General features: G+C 58.8%; 1 protein-coding gene across 1 annotated transcript in view; it reads right to left on the reverse strand.

Annotated features, from left to right (window-relative positions):
- Positions 1 to 17,674, reverse strand: part of NFATC1 (nuclear factor of activated T cells 1) — a 63,337-nt gene that overhangs the window by 11,506 nt on the left and 34,157 nt on the right. Inside the window, exons 4-6 of the mRNA XM_007449961.1 lie at positions 5,027 to 5,229; positions 2,908 to 3,080; positions 1,155 to 1,295 (exon numbers count right to left, since the gene is read on the reverse strand). Coding sequence (XP_007450023.1) covers positions 1,155 to 1,295; positions 2,908 to 3,080; positions 5,027 to 5,229 — 517 coding nt within the window. The remainder of the gene's footprint in view (positions 1 to 1,154; positions 1,296 to 2,907; positions 3,081 to 5,026; positions 5,230 to 17,674) is intronic.

A 17,674-nucleotide genomic window follows, 5' to 3' on the forward strand; every position in this document is an offset into this window, starting at 1 on the left:
CCCACGCACTGAGCATGTGCACACATCTAAAGCACAAAAGCTTAAATTATTTCAGAATTCACCTCGTCCAAAGAGGGGCTTTCCGGGAACACAGATTCCTCCCCAACCATTGTACTTGGTCGGGTTTGCTCCACCCTCTAAAACAGTTTCCAGTCACACGCGCGATGGTACAGGCAGAACAGGTTAAACGTGAGAGACTTTTAAAGCCCATTTTGATAGAAGTACTTAAGTTTCCTGCAAACTGTACAAAATCAAGCCCATTACGGAGGCTGAGCGCCTCCGCGGTTTGCGGTACTCAGCACGAGCCCTGCTCCGGCGCTCGGGAGGGGGACTGTGACCGGGAAAGGGAAGGCGACGGACAAGGCAGCAGGCCCGGACCCCACAGGAGCCCCTCCCCAGCCTGGGGGCCAGCTCCCTGCAGGGACCCGCCCCCAAAACAAACTCTGGAGTTTGAGAGAGACAGAAGGTCCACACACTTCCCTTATTGCCACGTGGCCACGTGGTCGGGCGGGCGTCCCGGGGCAGGAGCTGTGCCGCCCCTGCGTCTCCCCTGCAGCACAGCGAGAGGCTCATTGCCTGGTTCCCCAGACACCAGAGGGAGGAGACCCTTCCCCTTCAAGCCCACAGCCCCCTTTCCCGAGCACACGTACAGAGGTCCACACAGGCGTGCACACACGCACGGAGTGGCCCAGGGACCGCTGTCACTAAAAGAATAACAGCATCTGCCTTTGCACCTTGGGGTTCTGTGCTGACAAGGGCGAGGGCCTGAAGGGTGCCACGGGGGTACAGCAAGGTCTCCGGACCCCAGTGGGGTTCCGCTCGGCTACCGTGGCCGCTCTGTGCCCGGGCACCTGCCTCGGACGGTCTGTGGTTCTGAGAAACGAGAAGGCGCCTCCGCACAGGCAGGCCCGGCAGCAGGAGCTGGTCAGAGCCCACGAGGGAGGCGCCCGCTAGCCAGGCAGACGCGGGGCTGCCCCTCAGCAGAGCACAGCCTCCCGGAGGTCCCGCACCTGCAGCCCCTCTACAGCCGGCACCACATGCAGTGGCCCAGGACTGCGCATAGCACCCGTGGCTGCCCGCGCCCACCTCCAGCCAGCCAACCTCCACCGGCGCACAAACAGCAAGGGCTCAATGTCGGTTTTTAAAGAAGATACCTGGTGCTTTCTCCACGAAAATGACCTTGGAGCCCTGCAGGAAGTTGTGGCCGGACAGGACCATCCTCTTCCCGCCGAGGACGGGGCCGCTGGCCGCGCTCTGCTTCTCTACGAGGGGCAGCTCCTGGGCCGAGCGCTGGGCTGTGCGGGGCAGGAGAGCAATGAGAGTGAGACGCCCAGGCCCCTCTGCTTGGCCCGTCCACTACACCCTGCTTTCAGAGTTCCTGGGTGAGCAGTGCGACCCGTCCCTGGTACATGGAACAGAAGAGTAACCACGCGTGGTCCGTGTCTTCACAGTCTGCTCCAGGTTAGAGTGACACGGGAAGGCAGCCACGCCTCTGACTTGTCCACGTGGAGACAGCTCACCTCTCAGTGACGAGCGTGCACACGCGTGTGTGTGAGTGAGTGGGCACGCTCTGCCAGGGTGACTGACTGCCAGTGGGAAGGGCCCGGGGAAGCCGCGGGGAGTCCCGCTGGTGATGGGGAGGCCACGGCCTGGAGAGCAGGCGCCCCCAGCTAGGAGGTGGGATGTGGGGACCCATCTGAAGCGGGCTCTGGCTTAGGGGCTGGCGGGCCACAGGCGGCCGAGCTCAGGCTGTCAGGGAGGGCGGGACGGGCAAAGGACCAGACGCAGGAGTCAGAAGTGTGGCTGGGGCAGGTGGTGAGGCCGAGCCAGGGGTCCTGACACGGTCACCCAACGGCCAGGGCACCTGAGAGGAAGGGTCCTGCTCTGCCTCACGGGGCGGGGGCCACGGGGCAGGAGGGCAGAGCCATCCGTGGCAGACCCCACGGCCTGGGGATGGACTTCTAGAGACTGGACGGGAGGGTCCAGCAGCAGCGTGGGGGAGGGCTGGGACAGAGGCGTAGACCACACAGCAGAGAAGGGGCTGCAGTGGAGGACGCCCCGTCGCCAAGGTCTGGCCGATGCTCAGGTCAGAGGCCGAGGAACCGAACCAGGACGTTCCCGCTGAGACGGGTGGGCGGCTGAGCCGCGAGGTCGGGGGTGTCCTGAGACAGCCCACGCTGGTGGGGCGGGGCGGTGCTTTAGAGCTGAGAGGAGGGCGGATGGAAAGGCTCTCGCTGGGGCCGTGGCCAGTGGAGACTCTGGTCCCCACCCCGGGTCCGGATGTCGGGTCGGGGGCGGGCACTGTGGGGTTTCCATACGGAGCTGAACCGGTCGCCCGACTCGCTAACAAAAACGAGCAGAGTCACTGCAAGAGGAAGCTGACCCCAGGCCACGGCGGTCGCAGCTCCCGGAGGAGCTGAGTGGCCATGAGCATCCAAGCCAGAAGCATCTCACCACCTGGGCCCGTCCACACACACCGGGGGCAGTGAACCCAGGGCCATCAGGGACAGAGGCCCGAGTTACATACGGGCAGGCATGCAAATTTAGATCCCTTCAATCCAACAGATTTCAAGGCCAAAATGCCACTTTCTCAAGTTCCCTGAAACGTGAGGGGATAAAGTCAAATTCGGTCACCGCAAACATCTCGGTACCTCGGGACAAACCTCCTTCCCCTCTTACGCCCTCCTGCAGGTGCCGGGAGTCGGCAGCAGCCCTCACACCACGCACAGGAGCTGCGGGCGCCCTGGCCAGGGTGCAGGTGTTTCCGTGACTGCACGGGAAGGTGCGGGTGTTGTGGGTGGGACGAGCACAGCTCAGGGAACCAAGGTGCTACTGGAAAGGAAACCTGCGGCAGGGGCTGGCCCCGCTTGGCCTGGAGACGGGGGTGGGGGGTGAAGCAGCACTCACAGCACTCGATGGGGTTGGAGGCGACCTGCAGCGACAGCATCCGGCCGTTGGGCTGCGGGACGTGGACGCGGAAGACCAGCCTCACCCGCGTGTTCTTTCTCCCGATGTCCGTTTCCCCCTTGCGGAGCTCGATGTCGGAGTTTCTGAGCTTCAGGATCCCGGCGCAGTCGATACTGCCGGAAACAAGAGTCTACGCTTGGCCCCGGAACCCCGCCCCATCCCGGGCGACCGCTCACCGAAGGGACTTTGCGGCCCTGCCCAGGGGCCGGGGCGGCCAGACACCCACCCGTCAAGTGAGCTGGGGCCGAGGCAGCGGGAGACGAGCCAGCCCCGGCCTCAGGAGCCCGGATCCCAAGCAGGCAGAGTTGCCACATGCTCAGGGCTCCAGAAGCCCCAGCCCCACCGCCCTGGGCTCGCGTGGACGCCCCAGAGCAGGACGCGGCGTCCAAAGGAAGGCTCCCCCGGCGGCTCCATAAACCTCCTTCCACTTAAGATTCTGGCAGCGTCCCCCTTAATTCAGGATCCTGAGTTTTCTAGGGCCTCATATGATTTCACTTAATTTCATTTAACTTAACAGTTCCATTCAACACCAGACTCCAGCAGAACAATCCAGGCGTCATTCATCAGATGGAAACCAGCCCTTTCCCTCTGTCAGAAGCTAAGGAAACGAGGTTGCATGATGCCTCTAGGTCAGGACCACAGCCCAGCCCGGAGCAGCAGGGAAGCCCTGGCCCTGGAGCCCGGGGCCAGTCCTGGTCCCGTGGTGTCTACACCGTCTCTGGGTTGGATGGTATTGTGCTAAATGCAGCCACCGAAGGAGCAGCTGCCGCTGAAGGAACCAGCAGTTCTCTCCAACCATCTGCCCTGGTCTGAGGGAACTGTGACAACAGCTCTTGAAGCAAACCCAAGGATTTAGAATGAATTCCCCCAAATCCGTGAAAAGCCAACGTGGAGAGAAGGCCTTCCCTTTCTTTTCCTTTTATCTCTTTTTGTTGTTGTTGTTGTGAGCACAGGCTCTAAGGCACGTGGGCTTCTGTAGTTGTGGCGTGTGGGCTCAGCAGTTTTGGCTCACAGGCTCAGTAGTTGTGGCTCGCGGGCTCTAGAGCGCAGGCTCAGTAGTTGTGGCGCACGGGCTTAGTTGCTCCGTGGCATGTGGGATCTTCTGGGACCAGGGCTTGAACCTGTGTCCCCTGCATTGGCAGGCAGATTCTCAACTGCTGCGCCACCAGGGAAGTCCCTCCCTTTGTTTTTGACTTAGAGGGTTTATGAGTTACAAACAACTTATCCAAATCCCAGGCAAAGCTCTACACGATGTGGCTTCCACACCCGCTCCCTCACCCGCCGCAGCCCTGAGCTCCTCGCTGCCCCATGGACTCCCCAAACTCACTCCTGCCTTGGGGCCTCTGCGCTTGCTGCCTTCCTGCAGGGTCAGCTCTCGGCTTCTGTGCTGCGCCCCCCCCCCACAGACACTCGCCCCCGAAGTCTCCAACATGCCCCCCATGCTAATGAGTTCCTGCCTTACGTCCCCCGCCCCAGAGGCCCCCAGGAGAAGGCAAGTCCTGTGGGACAGCCATGTCCCCTTTCTCTGCTGCATTCACAGCTCAGGAGTGAAATGCATGTAGCAGTCACTCAGTTCAGGAAGCCACGAACACAGGCCCTACTTGGACACGAGAAGATGGCCCTGCAGCTTGTTAACCAATTCACCTCTAAGCTACTGAGTCAGATCTGACCTGCACATTCCAGCTGGTCACATCGGAGATGCAGAAGCCCTCAGTGAAATACGACCCAGACATACGGGTCTCTGTAATGTTTCAATGTTTGCCTTTTAACCACTGCTCTAACTTTCACGGTGCGTCACAGAAATAAACGGGTGCCACGTTCACACATGCAGGAAGTGCTGACAGCTATGAACTGAGACACTTAAAGTGGCAACACGCACAGGGGCTGAAACCCTAGGAAGAAACAAATCCATTGTCATAAATATTTGTAACATTTACTGAGGTGTTAAGCCCAGGGCACCCAGGGCCCCTGAGCTGTGGAAATGTGGGGAGAGATGCAGGCGCGCGAGCGCCCACCCGAGCCCCCGCCCCGCCCACCGAGCCCCCGAGGTGCAGCTTACATTGCACGCATGTTGTTTTCTGGCAGCAGCGGGATTTCCAGGACCTTGGTGTTAGAGAGGATGGCCTCGTGGCTGGTGGTGGAGACGGTCTTGCCCGTGATCCGGTGCACCTGGTAGAAGGCGTGGGGCCTCAGCAGCCGGTCGTCCGCTGTCCCGATGAACAGCTGCAGGGTGAGCGGCTCGCTCTCCATGTAGCCGTGCAGCTGGGGAGGGAGGGGGACAGGCCTGTGAGCGCCGCGCCGACGCCCGGACCCACCGTGCTCCCCGTGCAGAGGCTGGTTCAGAGGGGAGCGTGCGCGGGCCGAGGCTGGTCCCCTCGCCCCTCCTGCACCTCGAGCCCCAAATTCTGGGGCCTCTGCTCCACAGTCGTTCTGAACACTTGGCTGCCCACGCTGGAACACACGCGCACAGACGTGCAGTGCACACCTGCACGCATGTACCTGCATCCCAGGAGCACACGTGCCCCGTGCCCGGGACAGTGATGGGGACCCGCAGGGGGGGCGCAGATGGGAAGCAAAGCCAGTCTCTCCAGGCCACTGCCTCCTCCTCAGGCCACCCCTCTGCCCACACACAGGCGACACAAGCAGCTCGTGGGGCCCCACCCGAACCTGGGCCAGTGCCAAGCCCTCCACACAAGCCTCCCCTGATGAATTCAGACACTCGCCCAAGAGGACACCATCCACTTTCCCCTGCTCAGTCCAGTCCGAACCAGCAAACAAGACACAAACAGCATCGGCCCTTTTCGGTCTGGCTTGGCAGGTGGTGGCTACGGGCTGCCCTGGTGCCTGTTGCAGGCACCCCTGGACCGGCTGCGGGGAGCCCTAGGTCCTGGCCCGTCTGCCACCAGCATCAAACCCAACATGGGTGGCCGCGCATGGCCGTTCTGATTGTGTGGGCTGGCCAGATAGTGTGTGGGCACAAAACCCAGCGAGACTTGGGCCCCAGAACCGGAACAAGCCCATCATGCACCAGGAGCCCATGGGAGAGCGCTGCTCCCGCATTTCAGGACCTACACTGGCCACCCCCATGCCGACCACCAGGGGCGCAGGTCAGAGCCCTCCTCGCGCCCCTGCACCTCCAGCCGCTGCCTCCCTCAGGGTGAGTCCTTTTCAGAACTGAATTTGACTCGCCTTCTCCATCCAGGTCACAGCTGACCGTACTCAAGAGGCAAATGCTGAAGAAAGCAGGCAGCTCAGAGCGAGGCCCAGGCCCAGCTTCCACAGGACCCCTGGGGCTCACCCCCTCCTCCTGCAGAGGCAGGCGACCTGCGTCCAGCCAGAGCCCCCAAGGGTCCCGACGCAGGACCCCCGCAGGAGGCGCAGCCCCATGAGCAGAAAGGCTCAGTCAGTACAGCTGTGCTGCTCCTCGCGTTGTGGTCACGGTCTCCCTGGACTGATTTTAGCCCCTCTGACAACAGGTAGCAACTGTAACACAGTCCGATGGGCCAAACTAGTGCCGTCCCCGAGAGCGCTGTCACCGCTTCCACAGCAGCAGAGACCCTGGTACGGCAGCGCCAACCAGGCCAGACCCGCCTGCTCCCCCGCGGGATTCTCAGGGGGTCGTGAGCCCCTCCCAGCCCTGCGGCCGAGCAGAAGCCACGGAAGAACCAGCCCCGCAGCGGGGTTGTGGTCAGGTCCACGTGCCTCGTGAGCCCCGTCCGGGCTCCGTCTCTGCCCTGTGGGAAGGCGCCCTGACGGTCACTTCACAGCCCACGGGGAGGAAAGCTCAGGCTGGATGACCAAGACCTTCCAAGCTGCACTGGCTCAGGACACGGAGCGGGCCGGGCCACAGCGCCAAGGGCCAGGCTGCCAGGTGACCGAGGGAGCACAAGAGGGGCATGCGTCAGTGACCCAAAGAAATGGGAAACCTCCGGTCCAGCTGCAACTGACTGCGGTGACCGAGATCCTGCTTCCGTCTCTATGGGTCATTTTTCCAAGTTGGGATTTTAGAATGGAAGCTGAAGCTCTGTCCAGATGAATGGTCGGAATTCCGCTGGAAGGTCCAGTGCTGGGAGCTGAGCGCTTTCTCTGCCCTGGGTGTCTCGCTCTCTGTATTCCTTGGAGAGAACTCACTATATGCTGCCCCGGCTGGTTTTCCATTTCTTTCTACAACATCCAGTTAGCAGCGCCCGCCTCGCCCCCCCGCCCCCGCCACACTGTGGCCTCCCCGAGCTCTCCCCCGTCCCTGCGTTTGGGAACAAATGTCTCTTCAACCCAGAGAAGCGAGCGCCTGCTGTTTCAAGTGTGGTTCAAATCAGCAGTGACCTGTTCATCAAAGCCGCGCCGACAAAGACCAGCTACTGCGCCGACTTCACTTAATTACGAGAACTTATAAATTTTCAGAGCTCAGCAGACAGAGCCCCAGACGATGGCAGGCCGCTCACGGGAGACTCACAGGCGCTCAGCAAGCAGAGTGCCAGGGCCCGCGCGCCTCTCGCTTGGGGCCCCCGGGAAGGATGTGCCTGGGCGCCAGGCCGCTGGTGGGGCTGAGAGTCGGGCCAGACGAGGGATCCAGGTGGCGCCTTATTAGGGCGGGGCCCCCGCAGGGCCAGCGGCTCCTTCCCCCCCATCCCGTCTCCCGGCCGACAGGGTCTGCATGGTGTCGCAACTGTGGATAGGAGACAGCAGGCCACGAGCCAAGACTCACCGCTGCTGGACCGCAGCCCCCAGTGAATGAATTTACAGCTTCAGGTGAACGTCCAGCAGCTCTGAGGCTCCCACACGAGCTCACCACGGGTGTCCGGTGTCTGTGGACATTCCAGAGCATTCCGTAGCACCCGGTAAATATTTAACAGCCCGTGTTTGTCACAGGCTGTGGAGTGGCCCCTGGGGGCTCTGAATGTCACCCTTGAGGTTTTCTGGAGACAAGCAGGAGCTCCATGTAGGACAGGTATGCACAGACGCAAACGCAGCACGCACCGACACACATGCACATTCACACTCAGACACATGCACACACGCACGCGCTCTCCAGACTTGCTCTGGAATTCGGTAGTTGGTTGGGAAGATCTTATTTCCTGGCGGCAGCAGGAGTTTCATGCGTCAGGCTCCCAATTTTTATCGTTTTCATCTGTGACGTGGCTCCAGGCACCCATGGATGTGCTTATATTCAAAGTGGTTCTTCCCTATTAAAATAATCGAGCTTTCATTCTGACCCACAGGTGTCTGGCCCATATGGACCAGACGAGTGTCTGACGGGCGTGCACAGAGGAGGGGAGTCGGTCCCAGGCCTGCGGCTGAACCCGAGTGGCCGTGGCAAGCAGAGAACTGGCGGAAGCGTCACGTTTGCTGAGAGACCCACCCGTCCACTCGCTGCCCTCCTGGCCTGCTGTGCCCCTCTCGAGGCCAACGCAGAGACTTTCCTGCTCTAGGGCCGCCACACAGAGAACCTGCCAGGAGCCACCCAGTGCCTGATGCTCATTTCAAGGTGGGTCCTGCTCACGTGGCTTAATTCTGCAGAAACAAGATGCCTCTCCTGTTTGAACTGAAAAGATTTTTCCGGTGTGGACACATGAGCATCTCTACACACACAGAGTTCAGTTAGGGGGGAACCAGGACCAGCTTGCCGGGTCCACCCAACTTCTCCCTGCTGGGGAGCGTGAGTCTTCTGCCAATTTAACGAACCTCCTAAGAAACCTGTACTCTGTGCTGGACTTGACCTACAGTTTTAAAACAGGAAATGTAAAAATAAAATCAGAGACTGATGAAGAAACAAATTTTGCCTCTTAGCATTCCATTTTGTGACATTTAATACAAGAATATGTAAATGAGTCTTTGGCTAAGACTGTCTCTTGTGTGGCCAAGGCATATTCCTCCCAGCCCCCAGGCCGGCACATGGTCTGGCCGGGGTCAGACGATTTGAAAATGACAATTTCAAATCCCACGGGACTCACACTGGGGCCCTACTCTGACAGCACGTAGGATGCAGCGGACTGTGGAAGTAACTTTGCCTTTTTAAATACATGCCATTTCAGTGAAAACGGGAATATTTAAGGTTTTACCTGGAAGATAAGCATCTATTATTGAAACCACGAAGTTCATTTTAAGAGAAGCAATTTAAATACTGCACATGTCCCACTGCCTGGGTTTTCTGCCCCTGGCACGTTCCACTATCTGTCAAAATAATATTTATAAAATCACCTGTCATATTTTCTCCAAAGAAGATATACAGACAGCCAACAAACACATGAAAGAATGCTCAACGTCATTAATCATTAGAGAAATGCAAATCAAAACTACAATGAGACATCATCTCACACCAGTCAGAATGGCCATCATCAAAAAATCTAGAAACAATAAATGCTGGAGAGGGTGTGGAGAAAAGGGAACACTCTTGCACTGCTGGTGGGAATGTGAATTGGTTCAGCCACTATGGAGAACAGTATGGAGGTTCCTTAAAAAACTACAAATAGAACTACCATACGACCCAGCAATCCCACTACTGGGCATATACCCTGAGGAAACCAAAATTCAAAAAGAGTCATGCACCAAAATGTTCACTGCATCTCTATTAACAATAGCCAGGAGATGGAAACAACCTAAGTGTCCATCATCGGATGAATGGATAAAGAAGATGTGGCACATATATACAATGGAATATTACTCAGCCATAAAAAGAAACGAAATTGAGCTATTTGTAATGAGGTGGATAGACCTAGAGTCTGTCATACAGAGTGAAGTAAGTCACAAAGAGAAAGGCAAATACCATATGCTAACACATATATATGGAATTTAAGGGAAAAAAATGTCATGAAGAACCTAAGGGTAAGACAGGAATAAAGACACAGACCTACTAGAGAATGGACTTGAGGATATGGGGAGGGGGAAGGGTGAGCTGTGACAAAGCGAGAGAGTGGCATGGACATATATACACTAACAAACGTAAGGTAGATAGCTAGTGGGAAGCAGCCACATAGCACAGGGAGATCAGCTCTGTGCTTTGTGACCACCTGGAGGGGTGGGATAGGGAGGGTGGGAGGGAGGGAGACGCAAGAGGGAAGAGATATGGGAACATATGTATATGTATAACTGATTCACTTTGTTATAAAGCAGAAACTAACACACCATTGTAAAGCAATTATACTCCAGTAAAGATGTAAAAAAAAAAAAGTAGAGAAGCAAAAAAGAAACAATCACCCTTCATCCCATCACCTAAAATAAATCAGTATTTTGAACACACACACACACACACAAATAAAATAAAATAAAATTACCTGTCATAACAATGACCTCTCTTTGCTTCAACCTAAACTAAACACAACGTGCTTTTCCATTTTCAAGGTGTAAGACCTGGTGAGTTTCCTACACATAAAAATGTTTGTTTTTAGCTGCTCTGCTCACCTTCGCACTTGCACAGCAGGATGATGGGCGGAGGGAATGACTGAGGCCAAATTTACTCGGTGCTGAAATTCCCACAGCGCAAGCCCACAGTGGCAGGAGCGTCGTACAAAGGACCAGTTAATTGAGGGAAATTACTTTCCACTAAGTTTTGAGATGGTACAAACATACACCGAGCAAGAGATCCTTGTGCACAGCGCAGCAGGCAATTTAAAGGGAAATCATGCATTTAACCCAGATGTAAAATCTGCATCTTTACACAATACCCAAGGGGGCTCTGCAGGAAGGAAAGAACCCAGCGCACAGGCTGCTTCAACTTCTTTCAACCCCAGTTTTCCCAGTTGTACCGGATTAACTTAGGAGACTGCGTCCTGTGAGCTTTCGGTCTCTAAAACCACAGGAGAGCTTTCCCCACAGGGCGCCGCCTGCCCGCCCCCCCCAGCCCCGCGCCGGCCCGGGAGGGAGGACAGGCCCAGGGCATGCGGTCAGCTCACAGCAGACCAGACCTCAGGCGGGCAGGGCCAAGGCTGTGCTCCCGAGCCCTCCTTCCCCGGGACGGCCTCTCTGAACTCACTGGAAACACTGCACGACGGACGGGGGCAGTGGCCACACCCCCCCAGGCATACGGGGTGGGCAGAGGGCCTGGCCCTTGGTGTTTATCACCAGTGCCCAAAGGGAGGCCTCGGGCAGGGCCCGGACGAGGGCTGATGGAGGCGCTGTGTGGGCCGAGGGTGCTGCCTGCCAGACACCCACACGCCCACGGTCACCGGCCTGCCGTCGGGCCAGCCCTGCCCTGGCACCAGCTGCTGCTTGAGGGGACGGCCACCACCACCAGCCACGGCACCATCATGAGGCCCGCTGAGGGCGGCCCGGCGCACAGCAGGGCCGAGCTGGCCACCTGTGCTGACCAGAGCCCAGCATCCCGTGCAGGAGAAGGAGACTGGAAGCCCGGCTCGGCGAGGCCACGCCGCCCCACCCTCAAGTGTGCAGACGGGGTGCTTGCGGCTCCCCCGCTGCGTGCGGGGCAGGGGCAGCGCTCAGGGGGCCAGCACGCCCCCAATCCAGAGCGCCCCCCGGAGACAGAGCCGTCTGCAAAGCACAGCAGGAGAAGGGGTGGCCGGGAGGACCTGGACACGGGGTCGCTGCTGGGAGCCATCCACCTGCGAACCGGGCGCAGACACTGGGCCCCAGAGCTCGGGCCGGCGCCCCCTCCGTGGCTCTCGCCCTCCTTCTGCCCATGGAGGGCAGGCCGCGCAGTGGGCGCACCTCCCTACGTCCCTGTGCTGGGCGGTTCCCCAGGAGGACGACGCCCAGGAGACCCTCCCTGGGGAGAGCTTGGCCCGAAGACGAAGGACAGGGCTCTGCATGGGGCAGCAGGCTGAGGGCTGCCAGCAGGACGGAGACCCGGCCCCAAAGCAAACGGGGCGGGGATCTCCCACCGGGCCACCCCCAGCCGAGGGTACTGGGCATCCGTGACTCAGCCGCCCGTGGTGTGGCCCCCAGGAAGCCATGGAGCCCCCAGTAAGAGGGGAGGGCCGGCCAGGGCCATGGATTTCCTTATTTTGTCATCTTTATCAAAGACAGTGGTTTCTCACCATTATCTCCGTTACACCGTCTGGCACCCCTCCTCCCACCTGCACCATGTGTGAGTGTTCTGACAGCTGCGATGGGGCCGGGGTGCCGACGCATAGCTCTGAACTGAAACGGTCCGGCACACGGCTCTGCCCTCAAAAGACATCAGGAAAACATCCTGGGATAATGCAGAAACCACGGCAGAATTATGGACAGTCATCAGAGGTTCTGTGCCCGAGGCGACTTGTATTCTAAAATTTCCGCAGCCTGGAACACAGAAGCCAAAGCTCTTGAATTAGAAGAATTTTGGAGGCTGACGATGTTGTTTATTGCTCTGAAAAGGTTTCCACTGCTGAGCTACTCGCGGACTTTATCCCCCAGTGACTGTGTCGGCTGCAGGAAAACTTGAACTGCACTGTCCTCAGTTCTGCTGCCCAATGAAACTCTAAAACAGGTGTTTAAAAACCAATGTGCCGTACCTGAGATCGAGTGTCTGTGCCGTGTGTCAGCAGATAGCAACAAAATCCCAGCTATCTTTCCTATTATTATTACTGGCAACTTCACTGCATTCTCGTGCTGACACGGTGCGACTCCACTGAACACCCTTACCAAGACCACGCAGGCACAGGCACCTCTTTGCTTTGGGAGGAACATAAATGGCAAACCCCCCACTCGGTGCCCTGAGCTTCCGCAGAGCCCACTGTGTCGTGGGAACAATGGCAGCGGCTCCCGTGACACAGGTGTGTGTACAAAGAGTGAGACTGTCCAGGCCTGTGTGCGCGGCCGGCCCAGAGGGAAACGGCCACCTGCCCGGACGCTGCTGGAAGAGCAGAGGGCAGCTGTCCGCTGCCCAGCTGCCCCATAAAAGATTAATCCGCCCCATGGGCAGGTCAGCGGTGTTTGGCTGCTGGACGACTGGGGTCTGGGCTAGGGTCAGACCTGCATCCGAGCGCTGTCTCAGCTCCTGGGGTAGGGGGTGGGGTCTGGGCTGGAGCAGGGCTGCTGCTATCGGGCAGTTCTGACCCTCAGCTCCTCACTGGGCCCAAGGAATTTCTTCCACTAGCATCTATTTCTCTGGCTTTTGTGAAAACCTTGGCTTCCAGGTTAACGATCCTGTCTCAATCCGGTTTCCATAAGAAAGAATGGAGCAAAGCTTTGGGTAAAACAGAACATGCCGTGGACACCAGATAAAAGAAAGTACTGCTGTGTGTCCGCAGTATTCAGACACCCCCAGGAAGCCTGTTTCTTGAAAGTCTGATGCTTCTGGACCCAGGGGCGTGGGGTGCTACAGGAAATGAAAAGTGATAACAGCCGACTGGCTGACTGTAACGATCTGGAAAGAATGACTGGTTCCTGGCGTGTTCCTTCCTCGGTGTCAGCTCAAACGTCTTACATAATAGAAAAATACCTGTCCTGGCTTATGGGGGCAAACCTGAGCCTCAAAGCCAACCACCCTAAAGAGAGGTCCCTGCACCACGCAGGGCACGAGGCCGGGGCTGGGACCCCCCTCGGGCCAGCCCGGCCTCCCGGTCCCCACTGCCTGGGCCAGGGTGGTCCCCGCATCCCCCTGCCGGTCACCCGGCCTGACAGGGGTTACACTGGTCACTCGTAAGTGACAGGAACACAAATGACAAACGCAAAGTGCTGTTTAGGAATTGACAGGCCTCCACCGAGTCTCAAGTTTCCGCGACCTATTAATTATTCACACAGGCCCGGCCTCCTGTGTGACGGGCTTGATGCTATCGAGCAGGTTATTTTGGTAACTGGGTAAACAGAGCTTCATCCTTTGACCCCTGGGTCAGAGATCGTGACGACCCCCAGCTCACTCCCCCAGCCCCCACGGGGCGGCAGGAACCGGGACCTTCCCAGAAGGGACCTCTGCTCTCGGGACAGGGGACCAGGGATGCAGCACAGCGGGCAGGGAAGAGTGACGGCCAGGCCTGGTCAACAGCCCAGGAGGGTAGAAGGGAGCCGGGGACACAGCAGGAAAGAAAAGCAGAAAAACGAAGTGAACAGAAACGGCCTCCTGGAGCTGCAGTTTTCTCTTCGGAGGCAGAGGGAACACAGGGACCCAGGGACCCCTCTGGGGACGCGTACTCTGAGTTATCAGCAGGTGCACTGGGAAGGCTATAACTCCACGCAGCCCGACGGCTCTGCTCTCCCTCCCCAGGGAGGTGAGGGACTCTCGCTCCTCAGCCCAGACCCACTGACGGCAACGGCAGGGAACCAGCTGCGGCTGCCGTCCGGGCGCTGAGCGCGGATGCGGGGCGGGGTGCCAGCAGGACAGGCTGGGAGACTGGACGGAAGGGAGGGCCCCCAGACGCACCCAGAACACCTGGCCCCCAGGGCGAAGGGGCCCCGCACTCATCCCACTGGAGAGTCGCTGTGAGCCCTGCAGCTCAGGAGACACAGAACAACGGTGTGAAGCACCCACTCTGACTGCTCTGGGTCGGTCCGTCCTGCTGGCACCACTGGAAAAGGCCTTTGCATCCCCGTCAGAAGCTCACGGGGCTCCTGCATCTTAAACCAGAGAGTGGCCCATGGATTTACACACACACGCGGGGCGCTGGTGGCAGAAGGTCTGGACTGATGACACGAGGGGCCCTGGGTGCTGGGAGCCAGGACACCCCACCCTGCCCCCAGCTGGACGCCTCCCGCCTGGGAGGATTCTACGTGTGTCTGAATCCTTTGGCAGTAGGGGAAAAGGTACGATTTTAAAGTTCAAGGAAACCCACACTCCCTTTCCTCCCTGGTCCCATCATTACAAAGTCAGCAGAGGCCAGCGCAGACCCGGGGCCCCTGGTGCTCGCTGTGGCCACATCACACGCACACCCGCCGGTGGAGCCGGGGGCCTCGAGGAGGACGGCCCGCACCCACCCAGCTCCAGCCCGCCCAGCTCCAGCCCGCGGGCGAGGGGAGCCAGCACCCGATAGGGCCGTCACAGCAGCCTCGGGGACCCAGACGCGCCCGCCGGGCACACCCACCAGGGCCGTCAAGGACTCTGGAGAGTCTGAGTGGTGGACGGTCTGGAACGCTCACTCCCGGCACCAGCCCACGAACGATGCTGGGCAAGCCCCGTACACATCTGTGTCCCCAAATGAAAACGGGGGACAAGACCACGTGAATGCAAAGTCCTTTCCTAATCTAAAATTGCAGTCTGATTCTGCCTGGAAAGAAGGTTCTGCATTTCGTCGCGTCTTCTAGACTCAGAGGAGGGGGCCGCGGAGGTGGAGGCAGCTCCCCCTGCGTCTTGAACGCCCGGGAAACGCAGGAGTCCTCCCTGGGCCTGGCAGGGCCTCTCTCCTACTCACGGCCACTGCCCCTGACTTCACGACAAGCTTGGGGATGCAGAAGCAAGTCAATGAGCTGGCTGTCCTAGGAGGGCAGCAAAAGCCCCTGGTGCAGTCCACACGACCGCTGGCCTCCTCTGAGCTCCATGTGACAGCGGCTCCGAGGGATGGCCTGGATACCCCGGAACCAAAACCCGGCTTCCCTCTGACCAGCTGACCGCAGAACGGCCAGTGGGAGCGGCTGTCTCCCCAGCATGTGGGATCAGCCTGTGGCCGAGCTCTGGGGAGCCGCTGGTGTCAGAGGATGTGCTAAAATAACTCACAGCGCAGAATAAAACTCTGTGGTTACTGGGCTTTCACGGCAACTGAGAGAGCTTTCTGTTTTCATCTGTTTTACAATTATGTGCAAATTCTATTTTTATCCAGTTTGTGCTCCACTAACTGAAAAAGAAAACAAACCCCAAAGCCCCTCTTTTTACCTGCTCACCTCACCTTGCACACAGACTCCCTCTACTGCAGACAGATCAGAGAACTCTCCAGTCCTAACCCTCTTGCAGGAGGAATGCTGATAGAGGCTGACATTTCTGTTGGGCCTGGTTTCCTTTAGTGGTTCAGCTGTGCGGCAGGGGGAGGGGCCTTCATTCTGCTTAAACCCAGAAGCAGCCTCTCCCATCCTGCCATCACTTAACTCGAAATAATTTTGGAGGATTCACTCTTAAGGTATTTCCAATGTGGCTTCAATTTTCAGAATTCCTCCACAAGTCTCAGTCCTCTCCATCTCGTCTACACTGAGAGGTCAACACCGCCCTGTGCCCAAGACACCTGCCCGGTGGGAACGGGAGCGGGAGCGCGGCGCCAGGACCCTGCAGGGGGTGGGCTCCTTGTAATCCCAGAAGAGGCGGGGCACGCCCTTGTCCCCAGGGCCACAGCCACCAGGCCAAGGACAGGGACGGCCCTCGCTCCAGGCCTCAGTCCCGCGCTTTGCATCTCACGACAGGAGTGTCCACAAGGCACGAGGCTCCCTGCCCTCCAGGACCAGCGCCCCTCGCCAATATAATTTACAAGAAACGGGGGCTTTGGGCCATTATTTCTCTGCTGCTTTATTTTCATTTCTCCTTATTGAACAGCCTACTTCCTCACCTTTGTAATGTATTTTCCATTCAGCAGCCACGCACTTTCTTCCAGTGGAAACCATAGCAGGAAGGGACTTAAACACCGTTTATGGACTTGGCTAAGCGCAGGCATTATCCGACCTGCCTCCGCCCGGGAGGGGACCTGAAAGGGCCGCCGGCCGCTGGGCGCTGCTGAGCCCCCTCTGCGTTTCTCAAGTCCAGCGGCCAACCAATACCAAGTAGGTATTAACCGGCGTCGAGCGCACAGCCTCCGATGTCACCCTAACGTCACCCCGCAAACTCCAGGCCCTGACTGCCGCGTCGGCGGACCGGCACTTGTCTCTGCGCCCTCCTGCCCTCGCAAGCTTTATTTTTATTTATCTAAATGGAATCAAATACAAACACGGGGTGCCCTGCTGCTTCCCCTTCCGGCTTGCACCATTCCCTAAATGACAGGGTTGGGGAGCGGACTGGACAGGCGGGGGCGTAGCTAGATGGGGGAGAACCGTCTCCATCAGCGCCGTACGGCTGCAGTTCCGGGGCAGGAGGGCAAACTCATGTCCAAGGGGACAGTCATAGGTCACATCACAGGGGTCTGGTGGGAGACGCTGGGCTGATGAGGTGACACGTGTGACCAAATGCCAACGCCTGCAGGACAGCCTGTCCGCGAGTTCACCTTTACCTCCTTGGCTGGAGGGGGGTGACAGGTTTGGGATGGCGGGTGCGGGCTGGACACCAGCTCTGAACACGTTAACTCTGACGCCAAGTACACACATCTCCCCTGGGGAGTGTGAGGCTGGGGAGTGGCACCCGGAGCCACACCGACAGAGCCCCGCTGGCTCCCCGCAAGGCCGGAGCAGCCCCTCCCTGATGCTGCCACGGCCCCGACACCCCACGGCAGGTCCCCACTCCTCCTGTCCCCAGCTGAGAAGCAAAGTGGCGGGTCCCAGCCGGCACTCCAGTGCTGGGGCTGGTGAGCAGACCCAGGGCCCAGTGGGGGGCATGGGCCAGAGAATTGCATCTCTAAGGGACCCTGGGGAGGCTTACTTTGGGAACCACTGCCTCAAAGGGTCCAAGGCTTCAGAGAGGAAAGGATGGAGTCTTTAAAAGTAGCCTCTGAAAACCCCAAACCAGAGGCAGCAGCCGTGCAGATGGACTTCGCTGTGGACAAATCTTAACGTGGCCCAAGGAGACCTTGGTCGAGGCTCTGTTGACGGCCGTGGGGAGACGTGCTACAAGGATGGTGGTCACATCTGGGGAAGCAGCCCCAGGAGGTGGGCGGCCATGGCCAACGCAGGAGGGGAACAGCGGCTGCGGGCAGAGCAGGGCTGCACGCTC

The sequence above is a fragment of the Lipotes vexillifer genome, unplaced genomic scaffold (genome assembly GCF_000442215.2).
Source record: "Lipotes vexillifer unplaced genomic scaffold, Lipotes_vexillifer_v1.1 scaffold1012, whole genome shotgun sequence".
Classification (NCBI taxonomy): domain Eukaryota; kingdom Metazoa; phylum Chordata; class Mammalia; order Artiodactyla; family Lipotidae; genus Lipotes; species Lipotes vexillifer.